Here is a 22,102-nt window from a genome sequence, read left to right as displayed (position 1 = left end):
AAACGAAAATTGTTTAAGGAGAAATCTAAAAGCAACCAAGATGCCTCCTTGCAGAATAGACAGAACCAGTCAGAGTGGATGGACCAATGGGGATTTTTTTTTACCACTGTACACATCACTGTAGCGGTACAAAAGAAAGCTTGCACTGTAACATACTAACGTCACATCAGCACACGCTCGTGCATCACCACATCAGAGCACTCCACCTAGCTTCTCCCCCCACCTCACCTTTATCTACAATTCTCTAGAAATAAGCTTATGTTCACTGGCTAAAATGTCCCAAGCTATTGCATGAGAAAACTAACCCTTTGATCATCCTCCCATTGCTGTCGCTCTTCTTCAGTCTCAAACTCAATTCCGCCCCCCTCATTTTCTCTCCTACCTGTAAACGAAGAATAAAGATATTCACTTTATATCCCATAGCATCTTAATAATCCCCTCCTCCTCCCCCTCCCCATATACACATACCCGCCAGAGCCCTTCAAAGAGCTAAAAATACAAAATGTGTTATGCTGATCCAATGACATAACCCCCCCCCCTCACATTCACACTGCAAAGCCCTTCAAAGTGATGAGAATACAAAATGCAACATGCTGATCCCATAGCATCAGAGATACTTTAGTTCTAGTATTTTTCATGCACAAAACATGTCATTTTTATTTTATTCTAGTTCTGTCTGTTTTTATTCAGTCTTCCCTCCCAAATTTTGTTCTTATTCAGTTCACAAACTTATGACAAATCATTTCAGTTCTTGCTTTTCTTGGCTTGTTTTTTACTGTGAGCAAACATGTTAATGCACATAAAACAGTGCTTTTCTCAATGGTGAAACCAAAGCAATAGCTGGGGATATGTTTCTCAAGCTCTTCAGCCTGACCAATTGCAGTCATGTCCCCTATGGGTGGGTTGTACAGAATACACTCAACTGCTGAGCTGACCAAACACTGCTTTTCATGGTCTACAGTCTGCTGCATCTCCCTGGCTGCCACACATGTTCAGTTTTCAAAGCAGGCACAAAATCACTGATCCTAACTTCTGCCAACATCTGTACCTGCTTGGGTTTTGCGCAGGCTCTGAAAACTGAACATGTGTGGCTACTGGTGGTCTCAAGGAGATGCAGGAGACTGCAGACCATGAAACAAAGCGTCATTATCAAATGGCACACTCTTAGGGGATGGACGGATGGAAAGCAATGGCTACAACATTTAGCATTTTCATTAATAGAAATGATTAAAATTCAAGTTGATAAATTTTCTGTTCATAATCAATTTTTTGTTATGAAAAAGACAATATTTTTAGCTCGGGCCTCATTTTCCTTCTGATTATTCTTCTCATTAATGAAAATATTCCTGCACAGCACAAAACCCATTCCCCCCCCCCCCCCACAAAGCCTTTCAAAGTGATAATACAAAATGTGTCATGCTGATCCCATAGCACAACCCCCTCCACACACACGCTCTCCAGAGCCCTTCAAGGTAATAAGAATACAAGATGTGTCATGCAGAAGGCATTAAGTCCACCGTCCTGCCTACGTATTTACCTTTTCCTTTAGATAGCCGGGGTGTCGAGCCAAAATGCCTGCGGTCATCAGCCCACTCGTTATATTTGTAAGATGGCGTTGGTAGAGGGGTGTCATCTGTGTATCTGCTCTTTCCTGGCCTACTAAACAGATCAGTTCGCATTGGTTAGCTCAGCTAAAAACGCAAACAGAACGTTAGGAGTAATCAGGAAAGGAATGGGAAACAAAGATGAGAATGTTATAATGTCCTTGTTTGATAAAAAGGGATGCGATGGCTTCCCTATGAGGAAAGGCTAAAGTGGTTAGGGCTCTTCAGTCTGCAAAAGAGATAGAATAGAGCTCTATAAAATACTGAAGAGAATCGCTTCTTTACTCTTCCCAAAAATACTAGGACTACATGAAGCCACTAAGTAGTAGATTTCAAAGAAGCCAGAGAAAATATTTCTTCACTCAACAAGTAATTAAACTCTGGAATTCACTGTCAGAGAATGTGGTGAAATCAGTTGGCATAGCAGGATTTTAAAAAGGTTTGGCAATTTCCTAAAAGAAGTCCATAATCCATTATTAAGATGGATTTGGGGAAATCCACTGCTTATTTCCTAGGTTTTACTCTTTGGGGGTCTAGCCAGGTACTTGTGACCTGGGTTGGCCACTGTTGGAAAGAGGATTCTGAGCTTGATGGCAACTCTTATATTCTTAGCAGGAATGATGTGTGTGTGTGCACTAGACAGTCTTAAACCACTAACTAATAGCGCAATTAGAGATACCCACACTCACCTATCTCTATCCTGCCTCTCACTGTCTCTGACTATGCTGCTTCTGTTACTGCGTTCTGAGTCTCGTTGAGATGCTGTGGGTGAAGGTGACTCCCACTGGGATCGCCGTGAACTACTGTATCCACTGTCATCATCCTCCCAACTGGAACGAGATGGAGTTGTTGCATCTGGAGTAAACAAGGAAAAAGATTTAGATCCTTCAGGGCAGACTAGATGGGTCATATGGCCTTTATCTGCCATCATGTTTCTATGTAAAATGGTCCCCTTAGAGTCAGGACTAGAGAGCTGCACGGGAACGGGGACGATGGAAATCCCACGGGACCCACGGGTTCCCCCTTCGGGTCACAGGGATCCCGTGGGGACGCCCTCTAGGATCGTGGGGATCCCGTGGGGACGCCCCTCATAGTCTCGGGGATCCTGTGGGGTTGAGAGGCAGCTTGAGCCAAATGGCTCGTCTTCTTTTCCTGCCCTTTTGCGTCTTCTTTTCCTGCCCTTCTGCTCCCAGCACACCACACGTAGCCAACCCGGAAGTCTTCCCCCGACATCAGAGCTGACGTCGGAGGTAAGGCTTCGGGTCAGCCACATGGAGCGAGCAGGGCCCACTGCCCTGTGAAGAAGTGCAGCACTCGGGAGCGGTAAAGTCTTGCGGGAGCCTCGGAGATGGACAGAAAAGGCAGGGCCCGTTGCCTTGCGAAGACGTGCAGCACTCGGGTGACAGGAGGGGGCAGAAAAGGCAGGGCCCGCTGCCCTGCGAAGAAGTACAGCTCAGTCAGTCGGGAGAAACAGGGCTGTTTTGCATTGTGTATTCAGAACCCATATCTGGTAATTGATCATTTAAATGCATTTGGGGGGGGGACTTTCCTTTAGGCTTTGTCCTTTCAAAGTTTATTGCACTTTCTCTGGATTTTTGCTTTTCAACATTGGGGGGGGGGAGGTTAGCTTTCTTTAGACGACCCGTTCCGTATTTTCTGTTTGTGTTTTATTGACTTCTGACCATATGCATATCATATTGTACTGTTATCTAGTTTTTTAAGGGGAATCAGCATTTAAGAATTCTTTTTGTTAGTGTGTGAATGAAAATGAGTCAACTGATGGGTCTGAAGTAATAGACAGATGGTAAACAAAATACAATGTAAAAGGGAGAATTGGGCATGAGTGTGTCAATGAGAGGGAAAAAGAGATGGTGTACACGGGGAATGAAAGAAAGAGGAGAATTTTTGGTCATATGGAAGGAGGAAGGTACAGACGATAGGGAAGAAAAAGATGAGGGAGAAATGTTGTGGTGGAAAGGGGACAGTATGATAGATTGAAAGGGATGCAAGCGGTTGGAATGTTGGACATAGTGGTGAAGGGAATGGAGGGAGAGATGTGGCATGGTGCTGGAGAAATGTTGGGCATTGGGTTGGTGGGCAGGGGCAAAAGATGCTGCACATGGTCTGGGGGATGACAGAGGGATAAATGCTGGACCATGGTAGGAGGAACCAATGGATAGCAACAGAAGAATTTACAGAAGATGAGAAAGTGGAAAAAAGAAACCGGGATCAACTTAATGGAAAAATAAGTTTCCAGACAACAAAGGTAAAAAACGGAATTTATTGACTAAAATATGTTAGCTTTGGGAAATATATATAGCAGATGTCTTTGTATTGTGTTCAAAAGAAAAGGAAATGCATTTCTGGTTGAAGTACTTGCTGACCCTTGCTGTGGCTAGTGGGGATCCCCAAGCACCGCCAGCAGAGGACTTCCTCTAGACACGGCCAGAACTCCCCCTCCACCAAGTGCAGCAGTCGCTGGCAGCATCCATGAGCCACTGAAGTGCCAGCATCTGTGACTCAGGGACGCTACTGCTGCCTGTCAAGCTTGGCAAAAGGGACCCCCGGCCAACTGCAAAGGAAGTCCTCAGCTGAGTACAGTGGTACCTTGGATTACGAGCATAATCCGTTCCAGGAGCATGCTCGTAATCCAAATGCTCGTTTATCAAAGCGAGTTTCCCCATAGAAAATAATGGAAACTCGCTTTAATACATTACCCCCCCCCCCCCCCCGAAAACTGGCATCGCTCCACCCCGCTCGTAAAGGCCCCCTCGCTCCAACCAGCACCCCCCCAAACCATCTGGCACCGGCACCGGCACGCAGGCACAGATCATGCCGGTGCCTAGTAGATCTTCCAGCTTCTGCCTGCCTTGAGCATGCATCCCTCTCGAGGGAGAATTAGAAGTCCTTGAGCATGCGCAGATGCATGCTCAAGGCAGGCAGAAGGCGGAAGATCTTCTAGGCACCGGCACGATCTGTGCCTGCGTGCCGGTGCCAGACGGGGGGAGGGGGTAAGTTTAAGTTGTTCAGGTAGGGGGGCCGGTTGGAGCGAGGGGGCCTTTGTGAGCGGGGGGAGCGATGCCGGTTATCGGGGGGGTGCTCGCAAATCGAGTCAACACTCAGTTTGCGAGTCAAAAGTTTGCTGAGTGTTTTGCTCATCTTGCAAAACACTCGCAAACCGAGGTTTGACTGTATTTCTATTTTATATTTACATTAGAGGCTCTGATAGAAACCCATTTACAAAGTATGTATTCTTCCCAATTAATATTTCCAAATTAATAAAATCTCTTTGCTTATTTGTAAATGGGTCTCCACCAGAGCCTTTAATTAACTATTTCTGAAGTTTATAGGGACGGGCGGGGACAGAGGGGATTCCTCGTGGGGATGGGTGGGATTTTGGCGGGGACGGGTGGGTTTCTGTCCCCACGCAACTCTCTAATCAGGACATTATCTTGGTTAATTTATGTCAACAAGCAAAGACAGAATTTAGCCCTAACTAGCTCATATCGCTTCAAAAGCCATAAACAGCAGGAATTAGGAACACAAAGGCAGAAACAGAAAGCCACACTAAGAGGAGCTAGCAACTGAACATTTATAGATTGCCTCACAATAATTCATAAAGCATACGAGCCCTAATATATCCTGATCTCAATGTCTCCCTCTCAAGAGAGCTACAGCCAGAAAGCACAGTTACTTACCGTAACAGGTGTTATCCAGGGACAGCAGGCATATATTCTCACATGTGGGTGACGTCATCTACGGAGCCCCGATGCGGAAGCATTTTCAAGCAAACTTGATTGAAGATTTAAGTTTGCTCTGCTGCTCCACGCATGCGTGCCTTCCTGCTCCACTAGGGGGTGCATCCCCTCGTGGTCTCCAGTTCACTTAACTAGCCAAGAAGCCAACCTCGGGGAGGTGGGCGGGTTGTGAGAATATATGCCTGCTGTCCCTGGATAACACCTGTTACGGTAAGTAACTGTGCTTTATCCCAGGACAAGCAGGCATGATATTCTCACATGTGGGTGACCTCCAAGCTTACTGCAGAGGGATGGAGGGAAGTTGGCAATTTAAGCAAATAGATTTCGCAACACCGATTGGCCGAACCGGCCATCGCTTCTGGACAGGGAGTCCAGACAGTAGTGGGAGGTGAAGGTATGAACCGAAGACCATGTGGCAGCCTTGCAGATTTCCTCAATAGGTGTTGACCTGAGGAAGGCTACGGAGGCTGCCATCGCTCGGACTTTGTGTCCCGTTACTCGACCATGCAGCGCGAGACCAGCCTGAGCGTAACAAAAGGAGATGCAATCGGCCAACCAGTTGGACAAGGTGCGTTTGGAAACTGGGTGACCTAACCGGTTTGGGTCGAAGGACAAAAACAGTTGTGGGACTTTCCGGTGTGGCTGAGTGCGTTGGAGGTAAAAGGCCAACGCTCTTTTGCAGTCAAGAGTGTGGAGCGCCACTTCTCCGGGGTGAGAGTGGGGCTTGGGAAAAAACACAGGTAAGACAATGGACTGATTGAGATGGAAATCAGACACTACTTTAGGTAGGAACTTTGGATGGGTGCGGAGTACCACCTTGTCGTGATGGAATACCGTGAAGGGTGGGTCCGCTACCAGGGCTTGTAGCTCACTAACCCGCCGTGCGGACGTGAGCGCGAGTAGGAAAATCACCTTCCAAGTGAGGAATTTTGGATGGCATTTGTCTAGGGGCTCAAATGGAGGTTTCATTAGTTGAGCCAGAACCACGTTAAGGTCCCAAACCACCGGGGGAGGTTTGAGAGGGGGGTGGACGTTCAGCAGGCCCTTCATGAAGCGAGTGACTAAGGGATGGAGCGAGAGGGCTTTCCCTTCCAGGGGCTGATGAAAGGCCGCAATCGCACTGAGGTGTACTCGAATGGAGTTGGTCTTTAGGCCGGAATGAGATAGTTGAAGTAGATAGTCAAGGACCAGGGGGACGGGGACCGACACCGGGTCCTGGCTGTGGGAGGAGCACCAGGTTGAGAATCTGGTCCACTTTTGGGAGTAGCAGGTTCTCGTCGAGATTTTTCTAGAGGCCTCCAATATCTCCTTGACTGATTGAGACACGGGGAGAGCAGTCAGGGGGAGAGAAACCAAGCATTCAGATGAAGAGATTGAAGATTGGGATGTAACAGTGAACCCTGACCCTGTGACAGTAGAGAGGGAAACAGAGGCAGAGGCAGTGGATCTCTGACACTGAGTTGAAGTAGAAGGGAAAACCACGGCTGGCGTGGCCAGCGAGGGGCAATCAGGATCAGGGTGGCTTGTACTGTTTTCAGGTGGACAAGCGTCCGCAGTATCAGAGGGAACGGCGGGAACGCGTACAGGAACCTTCCCTCCCAATCGAGGAGGAAGGCGTCGGCCTCGAGCCGGTCCGGGGAGTATATCCGGGAGCAGAAGAGAGGCAGCTTGTGATTGTGAGGGGACGCGAACAGGTCTATTTGAGGCGTCCCCCACCGTTCGAACACTCCTCGTAGGGCCTGAGAGTGTAGTGACCACTCGTGTGGCTGGAGGAGGCGGCTGAGTCTGTCCGCCAGGCAGTTTTGTTCTCCTTGTATGTACACCGCCCGAAGGAAGGTGTTGTTGGAGATTGCCCATTTCCAGAGGCGCAGGGCTTCCCGGCAAAGGGGCCAAGATCCTGTGCCCCCTTGTTTGTTTACGTAGTACATCGCTACTTGATTGTCGGTTCGGATGAGAACCACTCGGTCGCGGAGCAGATGTTGGAAGGCTACTGCTGCGAGGTAGATGGCCCGAAGTTCTAGCACGTTGATGTGGCAGCGGCGGTCTTGTGCTGACCACATTCCTTGGGTGCGCAGGCCGTCCAGATGGGCTCCCCAAGCGTACTCCGACGAGTCCGTGGTGAGTACCTTGCTGTGGGGTGGGGTGAGGAAGAGCAAACCTTTGGAAAGATTTGAAGAGTCGGCCCACCAGCGGAGCGATCGTTGCAATGAAGGAGTCACTGTCACGGAGCGGTCGATCGGGTCCCGGTCTTGACGCCATTGAGACGCCAGGGTCCATTGAGGGATTCTCAGATGGAGGCAGGCGAAGGGTGTGACATGGACGGTGGAGGCCATGTGGCCCAGGAGGATCATCATCTGTCGGGCTGATACTGAGGTCAGCCGAGAGATCCTTCGGCTCAGACTTACTAACGCCTCCAGGCGCGGAGGGGGGAGGAAGGAACGGAGGCGAACCGTGTCCAGCGTGGCCCCGATGAACTGTAGGGATTGTGAGGGGCGTAGTTGAGATTTTGGGAAGTTTATTTCGAACCCCAGACTTTGTAGATAGGTAATAGTCTGTTGGGTCGCTGAGATAGCCCCTTCTTTGGACGGGGCTTTGATTAGCCAGTCGTCCAGGTAGGGGAATACCTGGAGGCCCTGGGAGCGTAAGGTTGCTGCTACCACCACGAGGCACTTGGTGAAGACCCGAGGTGATGATGCTAGTCCGAAGGGGAGGACTCGGTATTGTAGGTGCCAGTCCCCTACTTGGAAACGCAAAAACTTGCGGTGAGCGGGGTGCACTGGGACATGTGTGTACGCCTCCTTGAGATCGAGGGAGCAGAGCCAGTCGCCCTCGTCGATCAGGGGGTAGAGTGTTGGTAGTGAGAGCATCCGAAACTTTTCCCGTACCAGGAATTTGTTGAGGCGTCTCAAGTCTAGTATTGGGCGTAGGTCTCCCGTTTTTTTCGGTACCAGAAAGTAACGGGAGTAGAAGCCCTTCCCCCGTTGGTCGGGGGGGACCTTCTCCACTGCTCTCAGGCGAAGCAGGTGTCGAGCTTCGGAGAGGAGTAGAGGTAGCTGAGTCCTGTTGGGAGGGCAATTCCTTGGGGGGTTGTCCGGGGGAATGGCCCGAAAGTTGAGAGAGTACCCTGATGAGATCACGCCAAGGACCCATGCGTCCGTCGTGAGCTGTTCCCAGCGAGGGTAAAAGGCTTTGAGTCGACCTCCGATGGGAAGGCGGTCTGGGACTATGGCGGAGGGGGCCCGCCCCCTTCCGCGTGTCCCGTCAAAAGGACGGGGATGGTTTGGTGGTCGCGGGCGGTTGGGACTTGGGCATGGCCCTTTGATGGGCTTGCGGGCGTCTGGGTGGGGGCCGCGAGAAAGCAGGGGTGGACTTTTGTGGGTAGCGGCGCGGAGGGGCCCTGTATGGCCTGGGCGCTGGCGGTTTGGGCTTTTGCCGGACAAGGGAGGCAAATGAGCGTTCATGTTCGGAGAGGCGTTTTGTCGCCGCCTCGATAGTGTCATCGAACAATTCCTTTCCCACGCAGGGGAGGTTTGCTAACCGGTCCTGTAAGTTGGGGTCCATGTCGACCAGGCGCAGCCAAGCTAGTCGGCGCATGGCGATAGCGAAGGCTGCTTCTCTGGAGGAGAGTTCGAAGCCATCGTAGGCCGCGTGGAATAGATGAAGGCGCAGGTTGGAGAGGGACTCTAAAAGCAGGCCGAACGTTTCCTGCCGGGAGGCCGGTAGGTCAGTCTCAAAGGCTCTCAATAGTCCAATGAGGTGTTTGAGGTATGATGTGAAGGTGAAAGTGTAGCTTTGCACCCTAGAGGCCATCATTGCGTTTTGGTATAGTCTCCTGCCGAACTTGTCCAGGGTTCGGCCTTCCCGGCCTGGGGGTACCGCTGCTGAGACTCGGGACGGGTGAGCCTTTTTCAAGGAGGATTCCACCAGCAGCGATTGGTGGGAGAGCTGTGGTTGCTCGAATCCCGGATAAGGTACTGTGCGGTACTTGGCCTCCATTTTGGAGGGTACGGCCGTGACCATGTAGGGGGTCTCCAGGTTCCTGAAGAAGGCCTGTTGGAGTACCGGGTTAGGTGGTAAGCGGAGGGACTCTCTGGGCAGTGATGGCATATCCAGCTCCGCCAGGTACTCCTTAGAGTATCTGGAGTCGGACTGGAGATCTAAGTCCAATGCGTGGCCCATGTCTTGGACAAAGCGAGTGAAGGATGGGCGAGATGTCCCCGGAGCCCCGTGCGGGGTCAGGGAACGAGACCTTCGCCGGGTGGAGAAGGATAAGGAGGCTTCCCTCGAGTATCGAGGTTCATGCTCTGATCCATGCTCCGAGGTTGGGGAAGCACTGTGAGAGTGTTCCGGGGTTGTCGATCTTCGGCGTCTCGAGGAGCCCCTCGGAGACGATGCCGGGGTTAGGGGTACCGATCGATGTCGGATTGGTGACCTCGATCCGGATTCCCTCGGAGAATGCGTCCGAGGGGGAGTTCGGAGGATACGCGGGTTGGAGAGTGATAACTCAGCCACCCTTAGTGGTCCTGTACGAGGTGTGGGAGAACGGCCTCGTAGGGTTGGTGAACCTCGGGCCTTCTTGGAGGTACGGCGGTTCGAGGTTTCTGTCGTTCTAGCCCGACGTTTTGCCCCTCGGCGGTCCGCAGAGGGGGAATGTCTCGGGCGTCTCGGCGAGGAGTCCGAGGAGGATGGGATGCGGCGAGGATTGCGCACCTTTCCTCGAGGTTGTTGGGTGTGAGGCTCAGGTTGGTCTGGCACATTCGAGGTCGAGGCCGATTGAAACTGGGCTATTGCAGCGGACAGCTCCGACGTGATCATCGCTCGGAGTAGGTCCTGGAAGACGGGCACGGACAGCATCGAGGGCATGTCCCCTGCCTCTGTGCGCTCCACCGGGGGCGACCTCGTATCAGAGTATTCCCTTGTGGTGGAGGCAGGGCCCGAAGGCTTGGAGGGCTTAGACGGGGCTGTAAGCATGGGGCTTCCGCCATGCGTCGCCGTTGTCCCCGAGGCTGGCTTCTTCGCTGTTACAGAACCTGAAGAGGGAAGAGGGGACTTACCCGGAGCCGAGGCTTTCTGTTGTCCCGAGGACTTCGGGGTCGAGTCTCGAGGCGATGCCGAGGTTTCCGGGGCCGAGGTCAAGGCCGGGGCCGAGGCCAGGGCCGACCTCGAGGCCGAAGTGGGGGGTTGGTCCGGGGTGAAGAGATCCGCCATGCGGGCTTTTCTTCGGCGGAGGGCCCGGTTTTGGAAAATAGCGCACTGGGGGCAGGAGTCGGTTGGATGAGTCGCCCCCAGACAAAGGATGCACCGGCGATGCGGGTCTGTGAGAGAAAGAAGCCGCTCGCACCGGGTGCACTTTTTAAAGCCGGTCAAAGGCCGGGACATTAAATCGAAAGTAGCCGCGGCTCGATTAGCCACGCGGCCACGGGGACCCGGAAGCCTCCGGGTCGTTGAAAACAAAGCAGGAATCAAGTAAAAAGGTAAGGAATTCGCGCACAGCGACTTAATCGTGAAAAAACAAGAAAAAATCGCGGTGCTAGAAGGCAGTTGGGGCAGAGCCTGAAAAACACGTCTTCTAGGCTCGCGGAAAATTTTGAACTGGAGACCACGAGGGGATGCACCCCCTAGTGGAGCAGGAAGGCACGCATGCGTGGAGCAGCAGAGCAAACTTAAATCTTCAATCAAGTTTGCTTGAAAATGCTTCCGCATCGGGGCTCCGTAGATGACGTCACCCACATGTGAGAATATCATGCCTGCTTGTCCTGGGATAAAGATGGTATATCAAACCCATGAACCCTTACCCCCTTGAAGTATCATATCCTCTCTGCCCCTCTCTTCTCTACGATATATTTCAGACCTAGTGTCTTCTTCTGTATCCTAAGCGACACCAAGCATAATCATATGAGGGGGGGCAGGGGCAGATTGCACTAAGGTCTGACGCTGGACTGCTGCCCTTTAAGCATGGATAACTAGCAGAGGGTTTGGCCCATACCAGGCAAGTTTGCCGTAAGTGCTGCCAATTCTGTACAAGTAGCTTCTAAAATGGTTGCTCCTGCAGCATGTACTTTTTTTTTAAATTCTTTATTCATTTTATAACTTACATCAAGTGTACAGTAAATATCAAACAATTATAGTACATCACTTGAAAATCTACAAGAAGATTTAACCCCCACCCACCTCCCAAATTCATATACAACTAAAATATACCACATGAAAATAATATCTTATGTCATTCATAAATATATTATTAGTGGAAAACCAAGAATCCCCCTCCCCACCCCAAATCCACATGAGTAATAAAATTGGGAAAAGTGTAAATTAATCATTATAATACTTTAATAATGGTCTCCACACATCCTTAAATTTATTATAGTAATTTATTTATTTGGATTTATTAACTGCCTTTATGAAGAAATTCACTCTCAGACTTCCTTATAATTTACAAAAAGGTCCACACTAAGCGGTCTTTCGCAAAGCACTTCAAGAATTAAACACATTGTGTGGCCTGGACATTTGAATTCCAATGTCTACAATGGGCCATTAAATCAACCTAATTGTACCTTACCAGACTGATTTCTAGATCACAACTATATCTTCCTAGAAGTCAACTGTTAACTGTCTCCAGCTGCATAATCCTCTTAAATCAAAAAGGTTAAAAAAAAGGTTCAGAAATGAGACAGATTGCATCTCCCCATAGCGCTACTTCTGCAACATGGCATTTCTTTTCTGTGTCCGATTTCAGCCACTGTCTGGAAGATGCAAGTTTTCTTTGCCTCTTCAGTTGAAGCAATGCCCATCTTTTCCCCCTTTACTTCCCTCACCTTTGGGTCTGTGTCTAGGACTCTCGGGCTCACTTCTTCTGCTGCTTCTCTCAGAACTGCTACCGCTGTGTCTGCTTCTATCACGCTCTTCTGCAACAAAAACCCCAAAAACATTGTTGGGTGAGAAACTGAAGCCTCTTAATCACACACTAGGTGTACACTGTATACCAATGTCTGCACTCCTAAAGACTCAACACACCAGGAGTCATTTACCTTAGAAATAAATAAATAAACTTCAGAAATAAAGAGACTGCCAGTAGTCTAGCAGTGCCCCAAAAGTGTTGCCAGAGGTTGTGGTAAGAGCGGATAGCGTAGTTGGTTTTAAGAAAGGTTTGGAGGGGTCTTATGGACTTGGGGGATTTTGTAGAAGACGGTAAATTGGTATCGTTTTCTGATTTGAGGGAGGCTTATGATTTGACGATGAACGATCACTTTCGATATCATCAGGTGGCGGACTTTATTGGTCGCAGGGCTCTCAGTGATCTTCGCTTAGAGGACACCCCCCTGGAGTGGGCGCTTATGGAAAGTAGGGGTCTGGGGTGCATTTCTAGATTTTATAAAGCCCTTATTCAACAACAGGCCCCCCCAATTAAATTTATCTCTATCTGGGAGGGACTCTTGTGACTAGTTCCACTAACTATCAACTGGGAGCGGGTGTTTCTCTGCTTGCTTCGTGTTTCTATAGCTAGCTCTTTGGTGGAAAATGGATACAAGATGCTCTACAAGTGGTACCTTACACAAGAGTCTCCATAAAATGTACCCCCAAGTGTCAAATTTATACTGGAGAAATTGTGGTCAGCCAGGTACCTTTCTTCACATTTGGTGGGACTGCCCGCGGGTTATCCTCTATTGGGCTATGGTTTTTGAATTATTGTCTGATATCTTACATACCACTCTTACTCGACATATGGCAGCGATCTCAAACACGCGGCCCGCGAACAGCATGTGGCTCTCCAGATTTTATTTGCGGCCCGCGGTCTGGATGGATCATTATCTTCCTTTTGGAGCAGCAGCATGTCTGGCCGGCTCATTCCATTCAAAGCTGCGGATTGGCGGCTCCTTGCGCTATCCACGGAAGAGCCGGCCAGACTCGCTGCTGCTCCAGTGGCGTACCAAGGGGGGAGGGCGGTCCACTGTTCTCCCTAGAGTGCGGCTCGTCTAGAGCAGTGGTGCCCAACCTGCTTCCCTTCCCTTCTCAGGCCGGCACCGTGTTATTTGATCTCCCTGCTTCTCTTCGGGGCCGACCAACTCTCGCCGCCCGATGTCAATCGCTGCCTGGCTGCCCAGAACGTCCTTTCCGACGTTAGAATTGACGTCGGGCGGCGAGAGTTGGTCTGCCCCATGGAGAAGAGAAAGAGGGAGATCTCGATCTGTTTCCGATGGCGGTAGCAACAGCAGCCTATTCCCCGGCGGCGGTGGCGTGGGGGAGGGCAGGAAGGAAGAAAGAAAGAAAGAAAGAAGGGGGGGGACAGGGAGCCAGAAACAAAGCAAAAAATGGGACACGGAATCAAAGAAAGACAGACATAGAGAAAGAAAGAAAAAGTTGGGAGCGGGAATGAGGTCTGGAGGAGAGGAAGCATACAGGAGGCTGAAAGAAGAGAAGAAATATTGGATGCATAGTCAGAGACTGATGAAATTACCAAACAAAGGTAGGAAAAGCACAGTTACTTACCGTAACAGGTGTTATCCAGGGACAGCAGGCAGATATTCTCACATGTGGGTGACGTCATCTACGGAGCCCTCGCGCGGACAGCTTTTCAAGCAAACTTGATTGAAGTTTCAAGTTTGCTACACTGCACCACGCATGTGCATGCCTTCTCGCCCACTAGAGGGCGCATCCCACCTCGTGGTCCTCAGTTCCATAACTAGCAAAGAAGCCATCCCCGGGGAGGCGGGCGGGTTGTGAGAATATCTGCCTGCTGTCCCTGGATAACACCTGTTACGGTAAGTAACTGTGCTTTATCCCAGGACAAGCAGGCAGCATATTCTCACATGTGGGTGACCTCCAAGCCAACCAAAAAAGGGCAGGTGGGAGGATGGCAATTTAGGAAAACAGGTTACGTAACACCGACTGGCCAAACCGGCCGTCGCTTCTGGACAAAGCATCCAGACAGTAGTGGGAGGTGAAAGTATGAACCGAAGACCAAGTGGCAGCTTTACATATGTCCTCCACAGGAGTAGACCGGAGGAAAGCAACAGAAGCTGCCATCGCCCGGACCTTATGCCCCATGACTCGACCCGGGGCCGTAAGACCAGCCTGAGCGTAGCAAAAAGAAATACAAGCAGCCAACCAGTTGGACAAGGTGCGCTTGGAAACAGGATGTCCCAACCGATTAGGATCAAAGGACAAAAACAATTGAGGAACCTTCCTATGAGACCTGGTACGTTGGAGATAAAAAGCCAACGCCCTCTTACAGTCAAGCGTGTGGAGCGCCGTCTCGCCAGGATGGGAGTGGGGCTTAGAAAAAAACACAGGAAGGACAATGGACTGATTGAGGTGGAAATCAGACACAACCTTAGGCAAAAATTTAGGATGGGTGAGGAGAACTACCTTGTCATGATGAAACACAGTAAAGGGCGGGTCCGCCACCAAAGCTTGCAACTCACTAATCCGTCGAGCAGATGTGAGGGCAATTAGAAAAACCACCTTCCAAGTAAGAAATTTGAGAAGAGACTTGTCGATAGGCTCAAAGGGAGGTTTCATCAGTTGAGCTAATACAACATTCAAATCCCAAACGACGGGAGGAGGCTTCAGAGGGGGGCAAACATTGAGTAGACCCTTCATGAAACGCGTCACCAGAGGATGAAGCGAAAGAGAACGTCCGTCCAAATGCCGATGAAAGGCAGAAATGGCACTGAGATGTACTCGAACAGATGTCGTCTTCAGGCCGGAATTAGACAGATGTAACAAATAGTCCAGCACCGACGACACCGGGACCGAGTCCGGATACAGATGACGCGAGGAACACCAGGAGGAAAATCTGGTCCATTTCTGGGAATAACAAAGCCTGGTCGAGACCTTGCGCGAGGCTTCCAAAACTTCCCTCACTGACCGAGAAACCGGGACCGAAGTCAAGGGGCAAGGAACCAAGCGGTCAGGTGTAACGACTGAAGATTGGGATGCAACAGCGAACCTCGACTCTGAGATAGCAGAGAGGGAAACACAGGCAGAAGCAGAGGCTCCCTGACACTGAGTTGAAGAAGCAGGGAGAACCAGTGTTGACGAGGCCACCGAGGCGCTATGAGAATCATAGTGGCTCTGGATGATTTGAGACGAACCAACGTTCTCAAGATCAGGGGAAACGGAGGAAACGCATAAAGGAACCTCCCTCCCCAGTCGAGAAGGAAGGCGTCCGCTTCTAGACGGTCCGGGGAATACATCCGAGAACAATAAAGGGGTAGTTTGCGAGTGTCCGGAGAAGCAAACAGATCCACCTGTGGAGTCCCCCAGCGATGGAAGACCTCGCGCAGGACTCTGGAGTTGAGTGACCACTCGTGCGGCTGAAGAAGCCGACTGAGTTTGTCTGCCAAGCAGTTCCGTTCTCCCTGGATATAGACAGCCTGCAGGAAGATGTTCTGGGAGATCGCCCATTCCCAAAGGCGCAGAGCTTCCTAGCAGAGGGACCACGAGCCCGTCCCACCTTGCTTGTTCACATAATACATGGCCACCTGGTTGTCCGTTCGCACCAGGACTACCTGATCTCGGAGTAGGTGGCAGAACGCTCGAGCCGCCAGAAAAATGGCACGAAGCTCCAACACATTGATGTGACAGCGGCGATCCTCCGCCGACCACAATCCCTGGGTCCGCAGACCGTCGAGGTGGGCCCCCCACGCGTACTCCGAGGAGTCCGTGGTCAGAACTTTGCGATGAGGAGGGACGAGAAAGAGCAAACCCCCGGAAAGATTCGAAGAGTCGGTCCACCAACAAAGCGAACGTCTCAAAGAAGGAGTCACTGTTATGCGACGAGAGACAGGATCGCACTCCTGGCGCCACTGAGAGGCCAGAGTCCACTGAGGAATTCTCAGGTGCAGTCTGGCGAATGGAGTGACGTGGACTGTAGACGCCATGTGGCCCAGAAGCATCATCATGCGCTGAGCCGACACCACAGGCAAAGGAAGGATCAGACGGGCCAACCGTACCAAAGCCTCCAAACGAGGAGGAGGGAGGAATGAACGGAGGCGAACAGTGTCCAGCACTGCGCCTATGAACTGAAGTGACTGGGCCGGGCACAACTGTGACTTGGGAAAATTTACTTCGAACCCCAGTCGCTGAAGGAAGATGATAGACTGTCGGGTCGCTGAGATAACCCCCTCCCTGGTTGGGGCTTTGATCAGCCAATCGTCCAGGTATGGGAAGACCTGAATCCCCCGAGACCTCAGGGCTGCAGCGACCACCACCATACACTTCGTGAAGACTCGAGGGGACGAAGCCAGGCCGAAGGGGAGGACCCAGTACTGTAGGTGTAGCTCGCCCACCTGGAACCGTAAGAATTTGCGGAAGGAGGGATGCACCGGAACATGGGTATACGCTTCCTTCAGGTCCAGGGAGCACATCCAGTCCCCTTCCTCCAAGAGAGGATACAAAACCAGAAGTGACAACATCCGGAACTTCTCCTGGACCAGGAACTTGTTGAGCTTCCTGAGGTCTAGAATGGGGCGCAAGTCCCCGGTCTTTTTTGGGACCAAAAAGTAACGGGAGTAAAACCCCCGCCCCCGCTGGTCGAGGGGTACAGGTTCCACCGCCCGAAGCCTCAACAAGGCCCTGGCCTCATCCAGGAGGACGGGGAGCTGGGCCCGATCGTATGGGCGAGCCCCGGGTGGCTGTTCCGGTGGCATAGCGCAGAAGTTGAGAGAGTAGCCCTCGGAGACGGTCCGGAGCACCCAGGCGTCGGATGTTATCTCGGTCCAAGCCACATAAAAGGCCCGGAGTCGACCCCAATGGGTAGGGGTTCCGGCATGAACGCGGAGGGGAACCCGCCCCATCCGCACAGACTGTCAAAAGGACGGCGCAGGCTTGGACGCGCTCTGCGCCTGAGGCTTAGATTGTCCGCCCCTCCCCTGATGAGGTGGACGCCGAGGTGGAGGCCTAGAAAAGGCCGGCGGCGTCTTTTGAGGGTAACGCCTCGGGGGTGGCCAGAAAGGTTTTTGTGGCGTGGCCCGAGGTTTCGGTCGGACCAAGGAGGCCAAAGAGCGTTCCTGCTCAGACAACCGCTTGGTCGCCGCCTCTAGGGATTCATCGAACAGTTCGGACCCCACGCAAGGGAGATCCGCCAGACGCTCTTGCAGGTTAGGGTCCATGTCGAGGGTGCGCAGCCACGCCAGCCGGCGCATTGCTACCGCAAAGGCCGACACCCTCGAGACAAGTTCAAATGCGTCGTACACCGCATGGAAGAGGTACAGGCGCAATTGAGAAAGATTGAACATGAACTTGTCAAACCCCTCCCTACGGAAGTCCGGCAGGTCCTCCCTGTACTGAGGGAGGTCCTTCACCATGCCCCTCAAATATGATGAGAACGTAAAGGCATAGTTTAGAACCCTGGTTGCCATGAGGGAATTCGCATAGAGGCGACGACCAAACTTGTCGAGGGTCCGACCTTCCCTACCGGGCGGAACCGCCACAGAAACCCTGGAGGGTTGTGTCTTCTTCAGGGCTGACTCGACCAGCAAAGACTGGTGAGATAGTTGGGCCTTATCGAACCCCTTAGGTGGGATCGTTCGATACTTGTTCTCCATCTTGGACGGCACCGCTGTGACTGTAAGAGGTGAAGTCAGGTTTTTAAGGAAGGTCTGAAGAAGGACCTTATTCAAAGGAAGCCTCGGTGTTTCCCTCGGGGGAGCGGGGAGGTCCTGCTCCTCGAGGAACTCCTTAGAATATTGGGATCCCGCCATGAGGTCCAGACCCAAAGCACGTGCCATGTCCTGAACGAAACTGGTGAAGGAGGACGGTCTGGAGGGTGGCGAGGGGGTTCTCGACCTCTCTGCCGAACAGAAGGGGGAAGCCTCATGGGAGTAGTGCGGCCCCCTACCGGACCCCGAGCCCCAAGAGGCCCTATCCAACGGCCTCGAGGGGGTCGGGGACCGTCCGCGTCTCGAAGACCCTCTGGGAGAAGTCCCAGGAGTCCGAGGGACCGAGGCACGCCCCCTCCTCCTCGGCGAGGAGTCACGCGAACCCCCTCGGACGGGAGAACGAAGCAACTCCGGGTTGTCGAGGCGAAGCTCCGAGACCCGTAAGGCCTCACCCCCGAGAGGCGAAGAGCGAGCACAGCGCCGAGGAGAACCTCGCGACCGCTTGGGCTTCCTCGGACGGCGCCTCGCCCGAGGCCTGCCCGAGGGTGAAGAGCCCCGGGAGGACCTCGAGGAAGAGGAGGAGGAAATCCGACGCACCCTGCGCACCTTGTCACGGGGCCGTATGCTTCGCTCAGGCGGGGCCCCCGAGGTCAAAGTCGAGGGCAAGGTCGGGGTCGAGGCCGGTGCCGCCCCAGTGCCCGAGGGAGTCGAGGCCGAGGCCGCCGAGGGCGGAGCCATCGAGGTCGGAGCAGCCGAGGTCGCGGTTTGCTGCAATTGCTCGAGGGCCCCGGAGAGCTCCGAGGCAATCAGGGCTCGTAACAGATCCTGGAACGCCGGGATCCCTACCATGGTCGGTAGGTCCGAGGCCGGGGGATGCTCCCTGGAGGGCGACCTCAGTCTCGAGTATTCCCTCGGGACATTAGTGGCCGTAGTCTTTGGCGGGGCCGAGGACGACCCACCCACCGTCGAGGAGCCCGAGGATGGCTTCTTAGTCGACCCTGGAGTCGAGGAAGGAAGAGAGGACTTACCCGAGGCAGGCTTAAGCGAGGGTGTAGGCTTCGAAGAAGGCAAGGGTCGAGGCGAGGCCGAGGGAACCGAGGCCGACGTCGAGGCCTGGGCCGAGGCCGACGTCGAAGCCTTCCCCGGCGCGGAGTCGACCGAGAAAAGCTCCGCCATCCTGGCACGGCGTTGGCGGAGCGCTCTGGCCTGAAAGGTGGAGCACCGATCACAAGAATCAGTCGGATGCTCGGGCCCCAAGCAGAGCAAGCACCACCGGTGCGGGTCTGTAATCGAAAGTAACCGCTCACACCGGGTGCACTTTTTGAAACCCGTCACAGGACGGGACATGAAACCCGAACAGGCCGGAAGCAAGGCCTGCCGCGACCGCGGCTCACGGGAGCCCCCGGAGCCGACTGAAGAAAGGAAACTCGGGTTTCGTTTAATTTATTATTTTTTTTTTTTTAAACAATCAAGAAAGAAAGAAAAGACAAAATAAATCACAGCGACCGACGAAAAAACAACCGGACGCGTCGACAGAAGGCAAATTTCACAGAGCTCAATTTCCACAGGGCTTCTGGCTCCGCGGAAAAAACTGAACTGAGGACCACGAGGTGGGATGCGCCCTCTAGTGGGCGAGAAGGCATGCACATGCGTGGTGCAGTGTAGCAAACTTAAAACTTCAATCAAGTTTGCTTGAAAAGCTGTCCGCGCGAGGGCTCCGTAGATGACGTCACCCACATGTGAGAATATGCTGCCTGCTTGTCCTGGGATAAATGATTTTATTTTCAATTTAGTGATTGAAATGTGCCAGTTTTGAGAAAGAAAAGATATTAAACTTTAAATGTGAGGGCTGCAGAAAAAATAGAGCACTTGGAGGGCCGCAGAAAAAATAGTTAATGTCTTATTAAAGAAATGACAATTTTGCATGAGGTAAAACTCTTTATAGTTTATATATCTTTCCTTTTAACTGTTAAAGTAAAGTTTTATAAACTATAAAGAGTTTAACCTCATGCAAAATTGTCATTTCTTTAATAAGACATTAACTATTTTTTCTGCGGCCCTCCAAGTACCTACAAATTCAAAATGTGGCCCCGCAAAGGGTTTGAGTTTGAGACCACTGACATATGGGTAGTGCTCTTTTACATCTCCCCTTGGCTCCATTGACTGCTAAAGCACATAAATTAGCTTGTTTTATCTTTACTGCTGCTAGACTTTTATTGGCAGCTCATTGGAAACAGTCTTTTCCCCCAGGTCGGACTCACCTACTGCGAAAAGTGGACTTTATTTTCCGTATGTCCAAATTGACTGCTTTGCTTCAGACTCGTCTTACTCCCTTTTTTAAGGTGTGGGATCCCTATATTAGATGGTGTGAAAGTTCCTCATGACCTATGGTTAGCTATATATTTGTTACTTGCAAACCTTTTATATTGCTATTAGGTATATTTTTGACCCTAAGGTAGGGGTGGGAAGGGGGGTTTGGTTTTAATGGCTGTGTTCTTGTGCATTGTACTGAAGAGTTACGGTACAACATTTTATGTTATTAAGAGTTTGGGGGGGTTAGGAGGATCTGTTTCATGTGGATTTTTGGTTCTGCATTTGTTGTACCTCTGAGGCTTTGTATTTTTTCTGCAAAATTTCCAATAAAAAAAAAAAAGAAAGGTTTGGAGGAAAAATCCATAGTCTGTTATTGAGAAAGACATGGGGGAAACCACTGCTTGCCCTGTATTAGTAGCATGGAATATTGCTACACCTTGGGTTTTGGCCAGGTACTAGTGATCTGGATTGGCCACTGTGAGAACAGACTACTGGGCTTGATGGACCATTGGTTTGACCCACACCGGCCCGGAGTAGCAGGGAGCGAGGCGAAGTCGGGAGGCAGCAGGAGAGAAAAGCCAACCAGCGGGAGGCAGCAGAAGAGAAGCAAAAACAACAAACCAACGAGTGCAGGTGGAGAAGGCAGGCGAGAGAGGCAGCAGCGAGAGGTTGCTCCGCCCACCCCTCTGACATCGGCGATCAGATCCAGAGCTCCGCCTTAAAGGAGGAGGGGCCAACGGCGCACAGCCGTTTGGCGTGCATCGAAGGCAAGCGTCAAAGGCGCTCGCCTTAGCGAGAACGCCTTTGCGAAGGGCCTTAAGAAGGGCAGCCACACCACCAGCCAGAGCAGAGGGAGACGCTAGCAGCCAGAGCAGAGGGAGACACCAGCACCCAGAGCAGAGAGAGACGCCAGCAGCCAGAGCAGAGGGAGACGCCAGCAGCCAGAGCAAAGGGAGACGCCAGCAGTCGCACCAGCTAGCAGGGAGAAGCCAGCAATGGAAGCAGCAGATGGAAGCAGGATGTTGAGCTACCCAGTTTTCTGCATCGTTTGCCATATGTATGACTACCTCCCCTCTGGGAGGCGGTCTTATATATGCAATCGATGCGGGGAACTGGAGCGCCTGAAGAAACAAGTTAGACTCCTGGAAGGCAGAATACTTGAACTAGAGGCACTTCATTCAGACGAGGACAAAGAGGCAGACAACTTCATGACAAGGGAAACCACTGAAGAAGTCCGGGAGTTAGAGAAGTTCATCGAGGAGGCGTACAGAGAGGCCGTGGAAAATCACCAGCAACAGTGGAACTACCAAGACACACCCACAGTGAGTGAGGACCATCTAGAGGACACCCACAAGGAAGAAATGGGTGACACAGCAGCGACACTTGGAAACAGTGAAGGGAACCCACAGGAAGACGAGACCAGAGCAAGCCAGCACCAGGATGAGGGAAGATGGAAGTACACGGAGGACACGGACCTACGGCTGGAGAGATGGACATTCACCAGGGACACGGACGTGAGGCTGGAGAGGCAAGAGAAGACAGAGAGGACAGCGATCATTGTGGGGGACTCCATCATCAGGCAAGTCGACAGCCACATAGCAGGAGGAAGACAAGATCGCTTGGTGACCTGCCTACCAGGTGCCAAGATAGAAGACATAGTGAGCCGCATCGACAGGATCATCGACAGTGTGAAAGAGGAAGAAATGGCAGTGGTGATCCATGTGGGGACTAACAACGTGAGCAACAGGAATTACAGCAGAGAAGTACTGAAGGATCAATTCTGGATGCTAGGAAGGAAGCTGAAGACCAGAACACCGAGGGTAGC

General features: G+C 51.9%; 1 protein-coding gene across 4 annotated transcripts in view; it reads right to left on the bottom strand.

The window, feature by feature from the left end:
• The window catches only part of DHX38 (DEAH-box helicase 38), a 370,469-nt gene that overhangs the window by 292,866 nt on the left and 55,501 nt on the right, over positions 1 to 22,102 (bottom strand). For 2 of the 4 annotated variants that reach the window (XM_033942501.1, XM_033942499.1), the window contains exons 3-6: positions 12,178 to 12,267; positions 2,294 to 2,459; positions 1,538 to 1,659; positions 306 to 382 (exon numbers count right to left, since the gene is read on the bottom strand). In XM_033942501.1, the coding sequence (XP_033798392.1) occupies positions 306 to 382; positions 1,538 to 1,659; positions 2,294 to 2,459; positions 12,178 to 12,267 (455 nt within the window). Of the gene's footprint in view, positions 1 to 305; positions 383 to 1,537; positions 1,692 to 2,293; positions 2,460 to 12,177; positions 12,268 to 22,102 lie in introns of those variants that run through there. The other 2 variants (XM_033942500.1, XM_033942502.1) reach the window with 2 other exon arrangements.

The sequence above is a fragment of the Geotrypetes seraphini genome, chromosome 4 (genome assembly GCF_902459505.1).
Source record: "Geotrypetes seraphini chromosome 4, aGeoSer1.1, whole genome shotgun sequence".
NCBI classification, from domain to species: Eukaryota; Metazoa; Chordata; class Amphibia; order Gymnophiona; family Dermophiidae; genus Geotrypetes; species Geotrypetes seraphini.
This window is presented reverse-complemented; position numbering and strand designations above follow the sequence as displayed.